At 33.3% G+C, this 20,611-nt stretch overlaps 1 protein-coding gene across 4 annotated transcripts in view; it reads left to right on the plus strand.

Annotated features, from left to right (window-relative positions):
- Window positions 1-20,611, plus strand: part of LOC134546202 (BAG family molecular chaperone regulator 3) — a 60,099-nt gene that overhangs the window by 1,603 nt on the left and 37,885 nt on the right. The window contains exons 2-5 of one of the 4 annotated variants that reach the window (XM_063388808.1): window positions 6,865-6,994; window positions 14,234-14,350; window positions 17,081-17,271; window positions 18,758-19,015. In XM_063388808.1, coding sequence (XP_063244878.1) covers window positions 6,865-6,994; window positions 14,234-14,350; window positions 17,081-17,271; window positions 18,758-19,015 — 696 coding nt within the window. The remainder of the gene's footprint in view (window positions 1-6,864; window positions 6,995-14,233; window positions 14,351-17,080; window positions 17,272-18,757; window positions 19,016-20,611) is intronic. The other 3 variants (XM_063388810.1, XM_063388809.1, XM_063388811.1) reach the window with 3 other exon arrangements.

The raw sequence follows: 20,611 nt of genomic DNA on the forward strand, positions 1-20,611 counted from the left end.
TTCTCAGCCAACAACAAATTGAAGAAATACTGTGGTCCTAATAAGGATTTTCTCTCTATTTATAATAAATACAACAATAGTAAAGGAATAAAAGCAGCTAATTACAAACTAAAATATGGAATGCTTAGAAATACATAGTTCTACATGTGATGTTAAATTATTCATATTACACTAAAACATAAACATAGGGGCCTACATAGAACAATAAGTTGTACAAATTGGAGTACAACAATTTGTTTATGTTCAGGATTACCAACATACAGAAATAGCTTCAAGGTAAAAAAAAAAAACAAGGTTTTAATGACAACGTACATTTCAAATTCAGCAGTGGAAAATATAAATATTAAGCACTTTTTTTATAAAACTACCTAAAATTATGGTATCACATTCACCCCATGCTGTGTATCACATTAACCCCATGTTCTGTATCATATTCACCCCAAAAATTTAGGCAGCAATAGTAACTAAGATATAAATGTCAGACTATCTTTGTAAGCATTAAAACATAGAGGATACTTTCCTGCACCATTTAAAACTATAATTTTGAAGCTATCTTCTATGCACACAAAGATATAACAAAAGTTGCTGGACCTAGACATGAAAATTTTTTGGTCGAATTATTTCTTGCTTGAGACTTTTTCATTTCCTATAAAATGTAGCCAAAGGTTTATAACATTCATTATGGAATGGGGACGTATAAAGAAGAGGCAAGCAAATTTATTTTCTTCAAATTTTTTGTATAGCAAAAAGTAAATTTTTTTTAATGTATCACTTTCACCCCAAGTTTTACACTGTATCAAATTCACCCCACCCAACCCTACCTCCATCGCTGAATCAATTGCCAAGTCCAGGACTCCTTGAAAATTTAAATGAACTTTCTACCTTATGCACGCATAGTGCACCTTAACGTACACACTTATGGGTGAAATCCAGTGTATCAGCTTCGAGGGCACCTACTCTGGTTTTTTTTAAGGCACCTTCGATCTTGCGATTTATACCTCCATAGCTGAATAAATTGCCAAGTCCAGGATGCCTAAAACCGACTTTCTACAATATGCACGCATAGTGCACCTTAACGTACACACTTGGAGATGGAGATATAAATCGCCAGATTTATGGTGGCTTAAAAAAAAACAGAGTAAGTGCCTTCAAAGCTGATACACTGGATTACACCCACAAGTGTGTACGTTAAGGTGCACTATGCTTGCATATTGTAGTAAGTCGGTTTTAAATTTTAAGGGGTCCAGGACTTGGCAGTTTATTCAGCGATGGAAGTATAAATCGCCAGGTTGATGGCGCCTTAAAAGAAACCAGAGTAGGTGCCCTCGAATTTGATACACTGGATTACACCCACAAGTGTGTACGTTAAGGTGCACTATGCATGCATAATATAGAAACACTGTTTTAAATTTTAAGGCGTCCTGGACTTGGTAATTTATTCAGTAATGGAGATATAAATTGCCAGATTGATGGTGCCTTAAAAAAAAAAAAAAAATTGAAGTTGTAGGTTAAGTTTCATCAATATTATACAATTACATTAAGCTAATACACAGCTTGTATAAGGTATATATATATTTTGTTGTAATTTGAATGTTAAGTTGCACAAATATTTAATAATTGAGTTAGGTCTGTATTGCACTAACGTCTTTCGTTGAGTTACCATATTTTTATGGTACAGTATTGTAACTATGGTACCTCTTGGGAAATGAATCTAGTATTCGAAGCTAACTTATCCTCAGTCCTGATCATTGCTGAAAAAGCCTTTATTTTTACTGCCCTGCCTGCTTCCTTTTGCACCCACCTTAGCTGACCCCCATGACCTGACTTCACCAACTTGTGTATTTGGTCCCTCATCCAAAATCTGCCCACATTGACACTCCCAGATAATTGTTCTAAATCCTAAGTTTGTACTACAATTCAAAAACATTCTTAAGATGTAGCCTCCTTACAAAATGCAAAAATACTTGTATACATATGCTTTGTATACTAAATTTCATTGGTAAACACAAGTTTGATTGTTGAGGATGGTTATAAAAGTTCAATTTTTTGGGAGAAGGGGGGGGGGCTTAACATTTTGTCAATAGCGAGTAGGAAAGACTACGTCAGAAATTGCCAGTGGTCTATTGTGAGGAATGATTCCAGCATTTGCCTGGAATGACCTTGGGGAATATCATCGATGACTGAAATTGAAATGGCTGAAGAGTCATTCCGTGTGAAATCACCAAGTTGAGGTTGCTCGACTATTTTTAAAAAAATTAATATTTTTACCACATATAACCTTATCAATGGGTAGTTCAAAACCATATTCATTTTATTTTTGTGTGCCACCATTTTCAGTAGAGGCTTGTATATCTTCCCAAGTGCGTGCTCTAACAGTGGTTTGCAGTGGTTTCAATAAAAGGTCATTGTTGACATTGTATTAAAGATAGAAGGTTCTGGTCTTCACTGAAGTAAAGTAAACATTGTATGGTTACCAAAAATGTCTAGAAATAAAGATATAATTTTGTTTAACCTTATGTGAAATGACCTTGAAATTTGTCAAAAATGTTATAAAAATTCCATTTTGAACATTTTTTTAAAGTGACTTGGAGTTGGAACCACAGGGCAAATATTTTTTTGCAATAAGTATGGATGGCAGACTTTCCAGAAAAAATGAGATAATGTGTGGGTTTAAACTCCTTCCTGGTTTTCTGTTGCATTAAACTTCTAAAATTTTCATTTTTTTGAGTTTTTCAAGGTCAAATATCTCAAAAGGGGGACCAGGTAAAATTTTTCTGTTTCCACTATTTAGTACACCTACTGGTACTTAACAAATTCTGCAAGTTTCATTTTGTGGTTCAAACAGGTGTAGAAGTTACAGGCTTTGAAACTTGGGTAAAAAGTTGCATTTTACGTAGAAAATAAAAATTAACAGTGGCTCATGTTCACATAGTCTTTTAGTGATTTTACCTTTAAGTTAAAACAATTTGTAGTGCTAATAATAAAAAACATAAAACTCACCCTATTACATTATCCAGATTTGCAAACCACAAAAAAAAATGTCAGCTGCAACAGATTTATTTTACAAGTTTGACCCGCAGTTTCTGAGAGAGTTCTATATTTTTCTCTTCAGTTATATTAAATGTTCTACCTGTTATAGTAGTGAACTCTGTAGGTTTCAAAATGTCTAGAACATTCTTCATCTCCACCCATAAAACATCATCTTTTGTTTTACTGAAGCTTGTAGATGGACCACCTGGTGTGTAGAAGACCACCTTGATATCACTGTTTTCTTGAGAAACCTCACAAACTCTACCAATATACCATCTGTTATCATAAACACACACAACAATGTCGTTTACTGAGATGTCACTAATGTTAAAAACACCAGTAGTGCCATCAATTGGATATTCTTTGTGTTTCGTATCAAACGATGCTGAAATGATGCTGTATTGTATTGTTGATGTGTTCTTCGGTTTAAAACAATGTTGATCTCTAGTGCTTAAAATTCTTTTAGCATTATCAAACCTGCTTTTTAAGTGAAGATCTGCCTCCTGAACTTCTCTTTCTCCCACAAACACAAAATTTATTCCTTTTATGTTTTCCACACAAAATTGAAACATACTCATTGGTGTTATGATATGGCCTTCTTTCGGTCGCTGTAAACTTGTCTTAGCCACCAGTCGCTTGACAGTTCCACCAATACCATCACAAGGCCCCTTTCCATGACTTGTTGCAAAGAAATGCCACTCTGCTTCTAATCCAAAATCTTCTTTATGCTTGCACAAGTTAGAAAAATTGAACCTGTTCTTGTATTGAGCAGCCGATCCATCAGAAAAATAGGCAACTCGATTCAAATTAGGAATAAGGGACTTAACAAAGTGTATCAACTTTGTTTGGAATGTGTACACAGCAACTGTGTTATGATTCATACAGTCACTTATAACACAAAGGCTCTTAGTACACAAATTCTTAGCATCATCTCTGTAGTACACACAGAAGGGATGAATTGTGGCCTGAGAATTCATCCAATGATAACTCTGGATCTCATCTTGGATGATAAATGTATAGTTTTCTGAGAAATCCAGAATTATTACACATTCATCACTTTGTAGATTCTCTTTCTTACTTTTCAGAAATTGTGATTGACTCTGCGAGATGAAATGGTGTTTCTTCAATGCCATTAGTTTACTAACAAATTTCTCTTTGAATTCAGCATGTGGTTCTACTATCGTTACAAGGTTGCAATGGTCTGCTACTATCCACTGACTGTATGTGATATCGTCATCATCACTGACACCCTGCAATAGTTCATCTACTTTCAGGTTTCCTACTTCAGGACAATTTGGGCACTCTCCAAACATACAATCTTCACTATTTAAATCACACACAATATTTTCAAGAAGGACCTTCCAGTCATCTGTTTTTACTGCCATAGTCATTAGTTTGAAATTTTGGTGAATTGAACATACACAAACAGAATGAGTGCCACTAGCTCCTGCAAGGATGCACCACTTGGGACGCAGAATACAGAATGTAGAAAACCCAACCTTTACAGATTGATGCTCTTCTCTAAACTTTTGGTATAGTTCTTTTAAATTACACAGAATTAAACGTTTTTGCTTTAGTTCTTTCTTCCCATCATCAAGACGAACCGATTTTGTATCCTTCATTCCAGGACAGATTCTACTAACTTCATCGTTTTCATAAAATTGAACAACGAGATCTCTAGTTTCTTGAGGCAATTCTTTCCCTTTTTTCTTAGATGTGAGCTGTGGAATAACACCACGTTCCTTAACAATTTCACGTGTTCTTCTAACCAGATATTCGCTTACATCTAACTCATGTGCAGTTCTTTTCATTGACCAGCTTTTTGGCACTACACTAATGACTTGTATTTTCTCATTGTTGGATGTACAGGTCTTAATTCTTTTCTTGAGATTTTCAATATGAATTTCCATGTCTTTTATTGCAGTATCAGCTATTTCTTCATCATCCTCATCTTGAGACTCACAGGTGATGGTAAAAGTGTCGCTTAATTTTTTCTTAATTGCACAAGAAAATTTGCTCACAGTTCGTCTAACTTCTAGATGTTTTTTTGTATCACTAAGTTTAATAATTTTAGTTGGGGAAACTCCTAAAGCAGAGCCAGCTTGATTGATAGACTCTACAACAATTTCAGGTGCGGTGAATAGTTCTTCGTTATCACAGTTGCTAGTACTAGTACCTAAATTCCCCTCAACATTACTTGAAAGTTTTTTATGACAAGAGCAACAAACAGATTTGCCAGGAATCAGTGATGGCCATCTTTCAGACAACTCTACAGTTATTTCCCTTAACTGTTTTTTGATAACTTTTTTATGGTATGAAAATGGATCGCAACACGAATTTCCAAAAAGATGATTATACTTGTCCAGATATTTTTTTTCGTGGAAAGTACACACATTAACAATGTTATGTAACTTACTTCTTTTCTTAAGAAGGTCAATTTGCGATTTAGTGAAGTCTGATGATAATTTTAGGTAATACTTGCCATATGAATCATTTTCACAATCTTCATGTGTAAAAGTACCCAAAGAACACTCCATACTTCTGGTAGATAGTTCTACGTAGTCACTTTGAGACAGAAACTGCAGGTAACAACTAAGTAGCTCACTTCAATGCAGAATTGTAACACATACCAGCAATACTTGTGTGGAGCCAAATAAACAATATTAGAGTAGACAGCACATACAAAACCACAGAACACAAACACATCTTTACTCCTTGGCAGCAGACACAAGACTAAAGTGGTTGGCTGCAATGCACATATATTCAACTTGTCACAACTTGCTCTTTGGATGGTTACATCAGGTTTGCTTGTCACAACTTGTCCATTCATGCCTCCTTACAAAATGATTTATTTTTAACTTTCCATATGTTACAACTCAAAGCCTTATATTATATTTGCACTTCATAAGAAATAAAATAAACATTAATAACTGTTACACAATTTGATTACAGTCAAGTAATTAGAGCTAAAATATTACAACTTTTTACCTAAGTTTCAAAGCCTTTAACTTCTACACCTGTTTGAACCACAAAATGAAACTTGCAGAATTTGTTAAGTACCAGTAGGTGTACTAAATAGTGGAAACAGAAAAATTTTACCTGGTCCCCCTTTTGAGATATTTGACCTTGAAAAACTCAAAAAATGAAAATTTTAGAAGTTTAATGCAACAGAAAACCAGGAAGGAGTTTAAACCCACACATTATCTCATTTTTTCTGGAAAGTCTGCCATCCATACTTATTGCAAAAAAATATTTGCCCTGTGGTTCCAACTCCAAGTCACTTTAAAAAAATGTTCAAAATGAAATTTTTATAAAAATTTTGACAAATTTCAAGGTCATTTCACATAAGGTTAAAAAAAATTATATCTTTATTTCTAGACATTTTTGGTAACCATACAATGTTTACTTTACTTCAGTGAAGACCAGAACCTTCTATCTTTAATACAATGTCAACAATGACCTTTTATTGAAACCACTGCAAACCACTGTTAGAGCACGCACTTGGGAAGATAAACAAGCCTCTACTGAAAATGGTGGCACACAAAAATAAAATGAATATGGTTTTGAACTACCCATTGATAAGGTTATATGTGGTAAAAAAATTATTTTTTTTAAAAATAGTCGAGCAACTATTTAATTAAACATTTGGTGATTTCACACGGAATGACCCTGAAGCCACGTCCTCTTGGTCCTTTGCACTCCGCTGTTTCCATTTGTTTAACCTTTGCCAACTTCAATTGCCATCTGAGAGTTCAATTGAATTCTAAAAACAACCACCATTACCAACAGAAACCATAAATTGTACCATAGCCTTACCACTTAGTTCTGTTCCAGTTACTACATCAACTACTTCAGCAAGACCACGACATGGGAGGACCCAAGGTTGCGCTACTGGCAGCTGGCACAAGCTCCCCCACCACAAATTCAGCAGGTGCCGATACTTCCTGAGACCATCCCACTACAGGTTTGCCCGCTTGCATATTGGTGCAATTAAAACAATTTTGGTAAAGATTACATTTGCTGTTTGAGGCTAAACAGAAAAGTAACTGAAGAATTTAGAGGCTCTTTAGAAAACAAAAATATCTGAAAATGGTATTTCTCAGTACTACTAGGGCTTGATTATCTTGCAAATTAATGTTTTTGAATTCTAATTGAATTTTAAGAAAACATTGGGGAAGACTGTAAAGACAAGAAAAATTGTGGAGTAAAATTTATTAAAAGGAGAAAATATCAATGGAGAAATGCTTAAATGCCGTAGGTAGTGAAAATCTTTCACGCAATAGTATACTTCAGAATTGAAGTGAATCTGAAAATAAACCATAATAATCACGAAGTGTTAATGCTATGGCAGGTAGGCAGGAATAGGTGCCAAGTGTGCTCTGTAAATGTAAAATGGTGCAGATTCGAGATAAAACAATTGAAATATGTACTTAATTTTATCTCAAAACTATTTTTTTTATCTCCTTTTGGACTTTAAATTTTGTGGAAAGGTTTGATAATAGCAACATATTTACTTGTTTTTAATATACTTTACTGCATTAAATTTTGTGGAAAGGTTTGATAATAGCAACATATTTACTTGTTTTTAATATACTTTACTGCATAGTTTTCCTTGATTACACAGTTGTTCACAACTAGCTAGTTTTTCAGAATTTATTTGGAATTAAAAGCATTCTTTTTCAAGAGTTACATTTATTTAAAATGGTTTTAATACATTGAAAATGAGGTTTACCAGATATAAGTATGTCTATATTGAAAATGTGGTGTACTATATTTAGTTTTAGTCAAATTTATACGTAGGCATCACAGAAGTATCACACAACTGATGGCAATGTAAAATAACTTTACAATAACTCTCTCACAAGGAAAACATTCACCAAGAATTCACCTATTACAGAGACTGTATAAATTATCATTTTTGGCATGGATGCTGAAAAAAATCAAATGTAACTATCCTTGAATTCCATTAAAACTAAAATTCACTCTGCAACAACTTGCAAAAACCACAATAACTGCAGTTATATATTCTGCATTCACAAACCAAATGAAAATTTAAACAGTCATCAGCATAACCAAACCATTTCTATATTGACGGACTGACTATTACCAAATGTTAGAATTATGTAATTACTGTAACAGTTTAAACTAATACAGACAAAGAGAGAAAATAAACATAAAATCAAATACTTAATACATTTAAACAAAATTAAAAAAATGTAAACATTGCAGATGATAAAATTCTACTAAACTACTAATATATAAATGTGAAAGTTTCTATGTTTGGTTGTTTGTGTGTTTGTTGCTCAATCACGTCTTTAATACTGAACGGATGTGAATAATATATGGAACACAGCTAGCTCATATCCTGAATTAACACATATGCTACATACAATTATGAAATGCCACCCCTAAAAGAATGAAAAAGGCGTAAATTCAGTTGTATAGTAGAAAATCGTAGGAAGTAAGTCGTAGACATACAAACAGTGAGCGTCATATCTCTATGTCTGCCAAGCAACAACCGTGAAGCTATTAGGTTATGCTCTTGTAATGAATGAAGTATAGAGTAAGAAAAATTAAAGCTCTTGGCAGTTTTTTGTCACCAGGTTTGTTACAATTGAGATTATCCATTTCGTACTTTATTTTAACTGTTAAATTGAACTACCACAGTACATTAGCATTACAGCACATTAGTTCTACAGCAAACTACACACTACCGCATACTATATACCGTCGCGTACTATACACTACTGCATACTATACAAGTTGCGTACTATACACTACTGCACACTTGCTACTGTACACTTACTTTTTGGAGTCATTCCATGTGAAATCACCAAGGCGTGGTTGCTTGACCATTTTAGAAAATTTTAATATTTTTACCCAATAAAGTCTTATCAGTAAATAGCTCAAAACTATTTTTATTTAATTTTTATCTGCCACCATTTTGAATCAGGGCTTGATTATCTTCGCTACTGCGTGCAAAAATAAGGCCTCGTAGAGGTTTTGTTAAAAGTTTATTGTTGGCCTTGACTAAAAGATAGAAGTTTCTTGTCTTTACTGATAAAAAGAGAACATTATAGGCTTACATAAATTGTATAAAAATATATTAAATACATTTGGAAAACATAAGAAAAATGACTTTGAAATATGCCAAAATATTTAACATTTTCAGCAATTTTCATGACCTTTTAAGGTGACTTGGGGTTGGAACCAAAAGACAAAATTTTCTGTGTAATAACTAGGGCTAGAGTACTTTCCAGCTGTGTTGAGTTAAAGTAATGGTTTTAAGCCCTTCCTGCTTTTTTTTTTAGCATCAAAATATCAAAATTTTCATATTTTGCTAATTTCAAGGTCAAATATCTTAAAAGGGGGACCGGATAAAATTGTTCTGTTTATGCCAAAAAATACATCTATTAGTGATTATCCAAATGTGCAAGTTTCATTTTGTGGTTCAAACTGGTTTAAAAGTTAGAGTTAGGTATTTGAAACATGTGTTAAATTGCTATTGTTGATTTCACACGGAATGACTCTTTGTATACTACTAACTTTTTCACACTTTTCATACCTCACACACTTCTGGATAGCTTAATGTTAATACTTTTGAAAAAAATTTTAAAGTGCTAATATCTTTAAAATATAATTTAATACTTTTATATGCTTTTGCATACGTTCCCATCCGTTTGCAAAATTTAATACTTGATCTTTTTTTTTCTACTTTCTTTCTATACACATTCATACTATTGCACATTTCAGTGCACTTTTAAACTCTTTTTCAAATTGTCGCACACTTTTGTACATTTCCACATTTTTTATCTCAATCTGTCTCGTTAAATGATAAACGCTGTGGGAATTGCAGGAGTTCAACTTTCCCATCATAAGAGCACATACAGAAAGCACCAGAAAACCTCAGAACTAAAAAAAAGTCTGAAAAAACCATGATGCCACCAAGTCCTCCACCTGTCTCTTATCCTTTCTTTTACTCAAACAATACCTAATTTTCTAGAATCATTCTGAAAGCTTATGATTAGCTCCAAACATAATTGATAGTCATTAAAACATCAAAAGTAAATATACTGAAAAAATGCATTTACACACCTAATAACTTAGTAAGAAAACTTAGAACCAATAAAAATACAGTTAAACAACTTTTCTAATTAAAACATCTTAACACAAAAATTATTGATAAGAAATATTAGTAACGGCAAAATACAAGTATAAAAACTTGTTCACTATAACCTGGAATCTATATAATCAGCTGATCCCTCTTAATGAATAAAACATCATATTAATTCCTCAAAAATTCTTTTAAAAGCTGGGTAGGGAAGGTCTTGCAATGTTACCCAGTGTATGTCACAATTGAATGGAATTCAAGCAATTTTGTCTGTATTTGTGCAAATATGTAATATTGGTTATAAATTTAAAAAAATTAGCATTATTTTGTATACTTTTCAAATACTTATACATGCTTTCACATACTAGGCATTTGTTTCCGAAGTTACTCCTAAATTTACATTTTTTCACATACTTCACCATATTTTTCCATTATTTTGCATATTTTTCTATATTTTTGAACAATTTTGTACATTTTCCACACTTTCACAAACTTTCCCATACTTTTCCATACTTTCAGGACTGGGGCATTCAAAGCAGGTGAAAGGGAGCAGCATTAAGAGTGGGACACTGAATGTTTTGATGAAGCGACGCTACATAGCTATAATTTTCGTTATGCTAGACCAGACAAAAAGTTTTCTATTTAAAATTTTAAGTAAATCTAAAAACATTTCTGTTTGTGTACCATTATAGGGTGCTTATACAGCTGGTGTCAGTATTTTGATAGTGATAAAGCTTTAGACAGAGCTGAGTGCATTAGAATGTTATGTGACTAAACTGTAATCTAGCCCATCAAGGACGGGTAACACAGCTTGTTAGTATTAAATGTTAAAAACTATTTTATATGAATGACAAAATATCTGAAATTATCATCAAGATACGTGGTAACAATGGCTAGGAACTGAAAAAATTAGCATCTTGCTATAGATATATTTTGGCTAGTTTACACTTAAATTGCTAATTTTTGCTCATTTCTGTCATAAATGCTATTTTAGCTCATTTTGGAAATAAATGACATTTTTTCAGCTGAATTAGTTTAAAATTTCATTCATCTGTAAAATATAAAAATACCCTTTATTAAATGCCACAAACTGATACACATTTATTGACAGTTATCAAAATTCTTTCATAATCATTTCATATTTAGAAACACCCAGTCTTATAGACTTACAGTAACTTGACCCACCGTGTAATTCATTCGTACCTTGAAGTTTGTCTGGGAGACATGTGCATGTATAATTAAATTTTAGACTTGACGTCTAATAAATCGATGAACGCCGGCTGCACGCACGAAAAAGTGTCCCACTACGGATGTCCCACTACAGATGTGTCCTGTTTGCTCATTGTACGCATGCGTGGCATCTCTCTTTATGCTCATTGTACGCATGCGTGGCATCTCTCTTCCACTCGATTGGAACAACCATTGATTTGACTTTTCAATCATATTTTTGTCATTTGAATTATTAATATTATGTAATTTAACGATCGTCCACCGATTTTCAGCACAATCGGTACGGTTATTTAAAAGTAATGTTAAATATTCAAATACGTTTTGAACCAACAATGGTGTTTTACAGTTACACATAATAATTCAAATTACAACCAGGATCTTTTGCACAATGTTTTAAAAAATATTGTAACACCTTATAAATAAGTTTGGTGTATTTGGGATGCGCATTTGTTATAAAATCGTGTCATAAAAACGAAATAATATTATTCTCCTACCGTGAACAAAATTTTTAAAAATATATACATAAAATCTGAAACTATTATTTTTCAAGTAGGCCTCGTGGTCGGTTATCATTACTAACTTCCAATCAAAATGTTGTCGGTTCAAATCCCGGCAGCTGTGAATTTTTTTTTGTACTTGTAAAAATAAATACGGCGCACGCAACATTTCATAAGTAATAAATATATTTGTATTAATGAATGCAAATAAAAGTAAATTTATTAATTAAATTGTAGATTTCATTTCACTCCTTTATTGTATCCATACAAAATAGTGATAATTCAATAAAAATGGTTCAATTTTATTCATAAAAGTATGCAGGGGTATATTTTAACATACAAAAGATAGAAAAATTAAAAAAAAAAATTCTTCCTCAAAGAATATAATATTTTTAATGCCTAAATGGTTTCGTTGCAAAAACCTATTACGGCTCAGTCTCAGGCCGAATATGATATTTCCTTTTCTTCTGGATCAATCATTTCATCAATGTTTCGTTATGACGTCACGTTAAACTATCGTCCGTAAACCGACTTTACAGACAACCAATTTTTTTTTTTTTTTTTTTGTTAATTATTTTGTCACTGAATCTTATCAGCAAAACAGTCAGTACACAAAAACAACACTGCTACCTTTGCTGCAGATTTTCTCTTGTGTCTCGGGCGAAAGGTGTATTGATTGGCTATAATAGGTGAAAATGAAACAGGCTGCACTCTTCGCATTTTGCTTTGGCAGGAGTATTAAGTAAACCACAGTTGCACTACAAGTGCTTGGCATTCCCCCAAATTTTCCACTTGACATGACTAATTTTTGTGACCATGCTTCGTGATATTGCCATGTCTCATGATGCTACCAAGTTACAAGTATTCCGATATAACTTCAAAATGTAAGCACAACCCAATGATTTCTCTAAATTGAACCTTCAACGGATTACTTTCTTCTATATTGTACAGAAAAATTTTTCTTTGTGTAAAATAATTATTGAAATTTTTTTTAGTTTTAATCTGAAAACAATAAGGCATGAACACAATTTTTTTGTACAAAAATAAGATAGCATTTTTTTTTTTAAATAAAGGTATTTGTATATTTAGAAATTGTATATTAAGTTTCAAATAAGTGTTGCATGAAAATGCTAATGCCACAATAATAGTTGCTAATTTTTCAAGTTCCTAGCAATTGCATTCTTATTAACCACAGGGCATGAATAACAATCATGTTGCTTCTATATTGTTGGTTAGATTACCTTCTTTCAAGAGAGAAATTAAACTACACAATTTCCCTAAATTTATTAGAGACAATATTAGTAAACATCAAAGTCAGACAGCAGTGAAGAACATACTTCGAAATGTTAAGTTGCTTGAAATTTGACTCCTTCAGTTGGGAGTTTGGATACACCAAAATCATTTGCAGTGGACTGAAATGGTTAGCAATGGAAAAAGTCAGTTTAAATTAAAGTAGCAACCATATCTTAGTTTAATACTAATGTTTATTTATTTATTTATTTATTTATTTGTAATTGTAACATGCCAACTAACAGGACAAAGCCTTTAATGGTTGGCATGTTAACCTCAATGTTATGTAACCATGTAAGCAGAGGTGTAATTTCAACTTTTTAACTGGGAAGGGGGGGGGGGGGGGGTAGCATGGTGTACCGGGTTTATGGAATGCCCACCCCCGAGAAAATTATAAATCACTAGCATAAAATTGTTAGGTTTTTTAAGCTTTTGTAGACTATTTTCACCACATAGGTATCATAAAATAATTGCTAACATTCTCTGTTTACCCTAAAAGATTCATTGTTTAATACTGAGTTGGATAATTCTGGATTGGTAACTGCCACCCCCAAATTATGCCTATGCATGTAAGGATAAATTAATAATAGTTTTTGTAGCCTGTTGTTTAATGTGTTTAATTTTTCATAAAATGTTTTTTAAGAAAATGTTGGTGATTTTTGGATGTTACTTATGAATACTAGTATACTACATTGATTGTAATGCATCCACATGACTAATGTTTTGTTGTTGGACTAACAGAAAATAGAATAAACCACAAACAATTCAACTGATAAACGTAGCCAAATGAAATAGTACACAGCTAATGTATTTATAAATCATTGTCATATTGGAATAATCTTTTATCATGTATGTTCAGAATGTACTCAATTCTAAGACACTATTATTTTGTTTCATCTTAAATATGAGTAAGTACTATACATCTGTTTGTTTTCTTTACTGTTTAAATGAAGTGCATATTTAAAAACTAATGGTTAATTGTATGTGGTTGATCTTCTAGTGTTTATGGGTGTTCTAAAGGGCTGGGTCTCTGGTATATGATTCACTAACCAATGAGTGATGTTCTCCCCCACAGCATGGCTCTCCGGACTTGCGCGGCTACCACGTGTACCCTTCTAACGCGTCTCACTTTCCCCCCCAGCCCGCATTCCAAAACCCTGCTCCTTACTCTCACACGTCAGTCCATTTTCAGGTACCAGTATATGTTCTTTTACTCTTGCTTTCACTTTCACCTCTCAGCTTGCTTCCTTCCATGCACGTTCCGCATGTTCATCCTTCCATTGTACACGTAAATATATGGTATATAGTACGGTGTTCATTTGGCAGAGATGTAGCATTAGTTGCAAGGCTATGAGAGTATCTACCAGCAAGCACAGTTATTAGCAGTGTACAGCATTATGCAAATATATTTTCTAATAAATTATGTCTTAAAACAGGGTAAACACATGTCATGAAATGCTTTTTTTTATTAGCGAAGATCTAGTTGCTTGAAGAATGTAGCATAGTTTATTTCATTTGTAGCTTGTTTGGGTAAAATTTGTACTTATTTATTATTAGTAGATATCATGTAGGAAAAAATTTGCTTATAGTTTTGTGTGTTTAATTGTTCATAGCAAAATATTTAGTTCACTTTATTCAGCATAAGAAAAACAACATATTTAATTTATTAAATACAGCTTGATTTTTAAATTTTTTTATAAAATGGTTTTAAATATTTTGTTATTATAACAATTGTCTCACATTTTTATAATAATAGTGACTCTATGCATTGTAAACTTTCTTGCAGTAAGTGCTTATTCTTATGATTTTAAAAAAATTACTTACAGTGATTGAAGATTTATGTAGAAGATGCCATTGAAGTAAATTTTTACACATTATTAAAGGAAACCAATTTAATCCAGACATGATTGAACTGTTGCATCTTAGAACTTACTGAGGGGTTATTAAGCTTGCTTTGATTTTGGGCCAATATTTTATGTGTAGGGTTGCAATTTATTATTTTACCACATTGAAAATACGTATGAGTCATACTTTGAAAACAGAAGCCATCCACTCAATTTCGGTGTTTTATCTGTAGTATTCTTTAAGTTAAGTGTGGTAATATTTTCGGCTAGAAGTAAAAACAGCAATAGTACATCAGTAATACAGTTTTTTTATTTAATCAAATTAATATATGGTTAGCTTATAAAATGCATAGTTATTTTTTGGCTGGATTAGCATGTGGTAAAACATTTTTTTTTGTAATTTTTTTTTACTTAAATTTTATTTTATTCTCATAATATTTAGGTTTAAATTCCTTTCTAGATCATTGTTGGATTTATGGCATTTTAAACACTATAGTAATGGAGAAAAAGACCTGTGTTTGCGCAGTTACGTAGTTATATGTTATAGAATGATTGGTAGAGCCTATTTTTGGAAGCCAAACAGAATAGATTATGCAGATTTGAAGGAAAGTGATAAATAAATTCACAGAACTTTGGTTTTGTTCATAGCCTTGTAATGAACATCAAGCATTTTAAAAGTTGAGTTTTATATGAATTATTTGGTTTGGGCCACTTTGCCACCTTTCTCCCATTTGGGTGAAGGCAGTCGTGTGGTCCTGCACTCTAGTCAATGGTCAACAGTCATTCCAGCAGGTCATGTGTAGCTCAGCAAAAAGGTATCACTTGAATGCAATGCAGAAAATTCAATGTTTTTTTAGTCCCTGGCAGGCTGCAGTTTTGGACCTCTTCAGCATTTTATTAAACTAGAAATTTTTGACTAAGGCATCAGCATTTTTGACCAGTCTTAGCTATTTTTAGTTTGGAAATATTTGCTGATGACAATAAATGCCCTAGATATTTTCTGGTAATTTTTTTCATCAGTAAATATTGAGAATACATAATGGTTTTTAACATAACTTACAGCAAAAAAAAAAATAAAGATAATTAATTATATTGCCAAATTTGGTTGTTCATTCATAGTCGTTTGGAGTTGAGCATTTTAAAAACAAATATTACTTTTGGGCTTTTAGTTGTTGTGTGTGTATAAGTTTGGGATCATCATTTTTGTGTACACAGTACTCAAAATTTCTAACTCTTTGTTTTTGTTGGGAAGTGATGTGTATAGAAAACATATGCAAATTTGCCATTCTTTAAGTAAATTATTGGCCAAGATTTTTGGCACAGTTACATAACATTAACTGTGTAAAACTGTTTACTGCTTCTTGAATTTTTGTGTGTAATCCTATAACCTATACCATTCATTTTTAAATAAAGCGTGCAACATTCAGTTAGTTTACAGGTGAGGAATGATTTTCCATAGGTTTGTTGACAAGTGAATGTTTCAAACTTATGACCAGAGACCTAAACAATTTGCATTTTCTTTTCTGGCGTCATGTAGATTCCATATTCTTGTACATAATGCGGTTGATGAAGTTTATTGATTGGCAGCAGCCTGATTTTATCCTCTATCACTGTTTGCACATGACTAGGCCAAGCGCTTCTTGCAAGCTAGACTTGTTCATGACATTTAAAACTATGATGATAGTGTCTCGATTAACCGAGATTATGTGCACCGTGGCATCCTCGGATAAGTAAAATCTCTGATAACACTTGTTTAATGATAAAACCATCTTAGTTTTCCTTTTTCAAGATGATGTTTTTCCAGCTTTTTTTCAGTGTAGATTCTTTCACATTACTCCATGATTTATTCAACGAGTAAATGTAATTGAGATTAATGGTTAGATTATGTTCTAGGTCATCAGGTAAATGTTGTGATGATGAAAAATGTGTAACAGTTTACAATCCAGTTTGTTGCCAAGTAATAACAACTTCAATTTGGTAGGTCCCTACGTAAGATTTCCTTCACAAGCATCTTGGACTTGAGATGAAGAGGTTTCCTATGTGCGGTAAACCACAGTCTCCTCTCTGTCGCCCTCCAGGACTTGACGAACATCAGACCCAGCCCCATCCCCGGTCGAGCCTTCACACCACTGGGAACGCCGTACTCATCGCCGTCACGTGCTGCGGCAGAAACCAGCCTCAGCAGCGGCGACTTGGCGCAGTCCGTCTTGAAGATCAGCGCCATGTTTCCCACCGTGTCCGACACACACATCAGAACTCTCCTTCTCAAGTCAGTTAAATGCCAGTTGCTGGCCCTTTTTTTTAATTTGTGTACAGATAAATTATGTTGTAAATATGTGGATGCACAAAACACGTACATGATGGTAATTCAAAGTGTATAATTCAACTGTTTTTTTTTAGATCCTTACCATCATAAAAAAAATATATTGTCACTATCCGTAATTGGCTATGTTAGTGTCCAGTTAATATAAACAGCACATATTGTTATGTAATTTTATAAAAACATTTTTGTAGCTTTATTTAATTCTGTTGCTAAAGTGCTGTAGGTATGTGGATTTAAATTTTAGTCTTATCTCTTGTCAAATGTTATTTTATTTTCATATTTTCCTCTCTTTGACAGGTAAGTTATTAGACACTGATAATAAATTTTGGAAAGGAATATAGAATGGTGTATGGAGAAAACAAAATACTTTTCAAGATTTGCCTGAAGTGAATTTCAGTTTACCATGGACAACCTTCAGAGTGAGAATGGATAGCTTGATTCAAACCTGCATCCTCTTGAATGCAAGTTCAGTTTCGATTGACTTCCGCAAACTCCTAAATCCTAATATTTGTCCCAGCCAATTAAAAGAAAATATATTTTGTGTCATTAAGTTAATGGTCTTCATTTTACTGAATACAGTAAGTACGTACTAGCTTTAAAGCTATGTTTATAACTTTCAAAAGTACTTAATAACTGTGATGTTCTATAAAAAAATACGCATATGGACATTAAAACTATACTTTTCAGTAACTTTATTGGTTTTTGGCCGGATGCACAAATGCTCCTGCAAATTTCGCGAAGGTCCTGAATAACTTCTTTGGTTATGCTAAAACAGGTAAACAGTGTTAAAGCCCTGTTGTAATCATGACTGTAGAAAAGTGTGAACAGTTGATGAAACTGAGCTGGTTAGTACCTATCTTCCCCAACATTTTTCAGGGTGCTCCCATTTTCACTAATTTGTTCTGTCAATTATCCTTTCTCTTCTCAGTGCCTCAGTTCATCTCCAGAATGACCATGTGGTCAAATAAGACATTAAGTAATATTTGTCATTTATTTTTAGATAGCATATTATAAAAATATCGTTCCATAATTTATAATTGTTGTTTGAGATTTAAGAATACTTCATTGTTTTTCCAAAGAACCAAGGGATAAAACTCAAAATATTGAGAATATAAGAGACACTTCACACGAGATTTTTACTAGGTAGGCTCCGTGGCTTAAAAGGGTATTGTAAAGGTATTCCATCACTGATAAATTTATAATCATAGGAGTCCCAAACACTGAATACCGGACAAACATGTTGGTGGTTCATGCATTTATTTCTAGATAATTTCCCATCCTTGTGTGTTTTTACTTCATAATGTTCACTTGTTTTTAGATATGAAAGTCAACTGCCTCAAGATTGGTTCAGTGCTGGTGTCATCTGAAATCTTTATTAGTAGTAGTTTCAAGTTTGTTTCTGGTATGTTTCTTGGTATCCACCACTTTCCAGGTACCACAACCGTGAAGCCGTGGTGATGAGCGCTTTGCAGGTGGAGAAGCACCCAATATCCACACCGGGTCCCTACGCCACGCCCCCTCTCCAGAACAGACACTTCCAGAACGCCCTCCAGATGACCCCTCCCCTAGGGTTGCGCGACAGCCCCCGGGCGGGCAGCCCCGTCTTGCGTCCTGGCTCCCGAAGCAGCTATGTCGGCTCGCCGAGCATTATGCCGGCGCGCCCACACTCTTCTCCCAAGATGAAACTGAGGTTTTTGTTACTCTGTTTGCATAGCTGTACTCCTCATTTAGGCCATTTGGTGTTGCTGCATTTAGATCCTGCATGCTTGTAGGTTGTTTACTCGTGGAAAACTAGTGGACTATGTGCAAGGAAAGGTTATGTATTTAGTAATTTAGGTCCTGATATCTTTCACTTCCAGTAATGTAAGTTATAAATGAGAATTATTAAATTATTAGTGTAGTGGTTTTGTCCAAGTTTTTTGTTTGACAGATTTTATTACAAATGTAGAAAAAAAAATTATTTATGGTTTTTGTGCATGCTCACATTTCTCTACTTAATTACTTGACAGCACGTCATTTTTTTTAACAAATCCAGACGGACTCAAAGTCCTGGATTTTGCTTCAGAACACTTATCTTTTAAAATTTTTCATGCTTCTCTGCATTAATTGCATAAAAATGTAGGAGGACTGAAAATTACTGGCAAGAGATCATAATCTGCTAATCTTCACTAAATCAAAACTTAAAAAATGGAAAAATCACTAATTTATTCTAATTTTGATTATTTATCATAACTTAAGAGTTGATTTTTTTTATCTTGCTGCACTAATCCCTTACTAAGAGGGATATTTATAAGTCACAATTTGACCTATTGTAACAAAAAAATGCATTCAAGTAAATATGTACTGCATGCATTAAAAAAATGTTGATAGCATCATGGGATGATAAATAACACAAACAAAACACTTTGCAGGTATGATAGTATTATAACTTTACATGAAAAAAACATCCTGACTCAAAAAAAGTACAGATAAATATGTGTGTTGAGATCACCAAATGCCAACAAAATGCAGGCTTTACATAAAAAACACTCATTAAGTAAGTGGGCCAGTTACAACTCATCTCTGTTGGTAAAAGTCTATAAAAAATTCCTGAATATATTTTCCTCTTCTTTAAATACTTTCCTAGTTATTATGAAAATTCAGTTTATGAGGGCAAAGAATTAAATATTCTAACATAATGTAATGTAAACAAAGAGACCCGGAGCTATTGAATTTATTCTGGTGTGTTAAAAGAGATCAAGTTTGGCATGGTGTACCAGTACTGGTTACAATTACCGTGTTTTCTCGCATAATCGTTGCACATTTTATTCTAAAATCAAGTTTGAAAAGTAGGGGTGCGACGATTATGCGGGAAAAAAAAATTTTTGTTAGGTTAAGTTATTCATAAAAACAAAACCCGTTCATGGAAAGTACGTTTATTTAAAAAAAAGTGGAGTATACAAGAGCACGCCAAACAATTGTTATTAATAATTCATTAAGCAAAAACCTTTCTTCAACTTTAAATAGAAAAACCAAAACTCTAATGCGAACGCAAGCCACTTGAATCTGACGTGAACTAACGTGTCGTAGTACACACTTTACACGAAAGAATGCGGGCCATCAAATGTAGTTAACTCGGCACTCGACAGAGAGCGCGCGTTGCATCCAATCGGCGAGATATCGATATTCGATTACGTGCGCACGCTCTATACGGGAAGCAACATAACCTAACATGAATGATGCACTGGCTACATTTTTATAAGCGGTACGCCGCGGCAACGCAGATGATCAGATAAAGGAAATAACA

This window comes from Bacillus rossius, chromosome 1, assembly GCF_032445375.1.
Source record: "Bacillus rossius redtenbacheri isolate Brsri chromosome 1, Brsri_v3, whole genome shotgun sequence".
NCBI classification, from domain to species: domain Eukaryota; kingdom Metazoa; phylum Arthropoda; class Insecta; order Phasmatodea; family Bacillidae; genus Bacillus; species Bacillus rossius.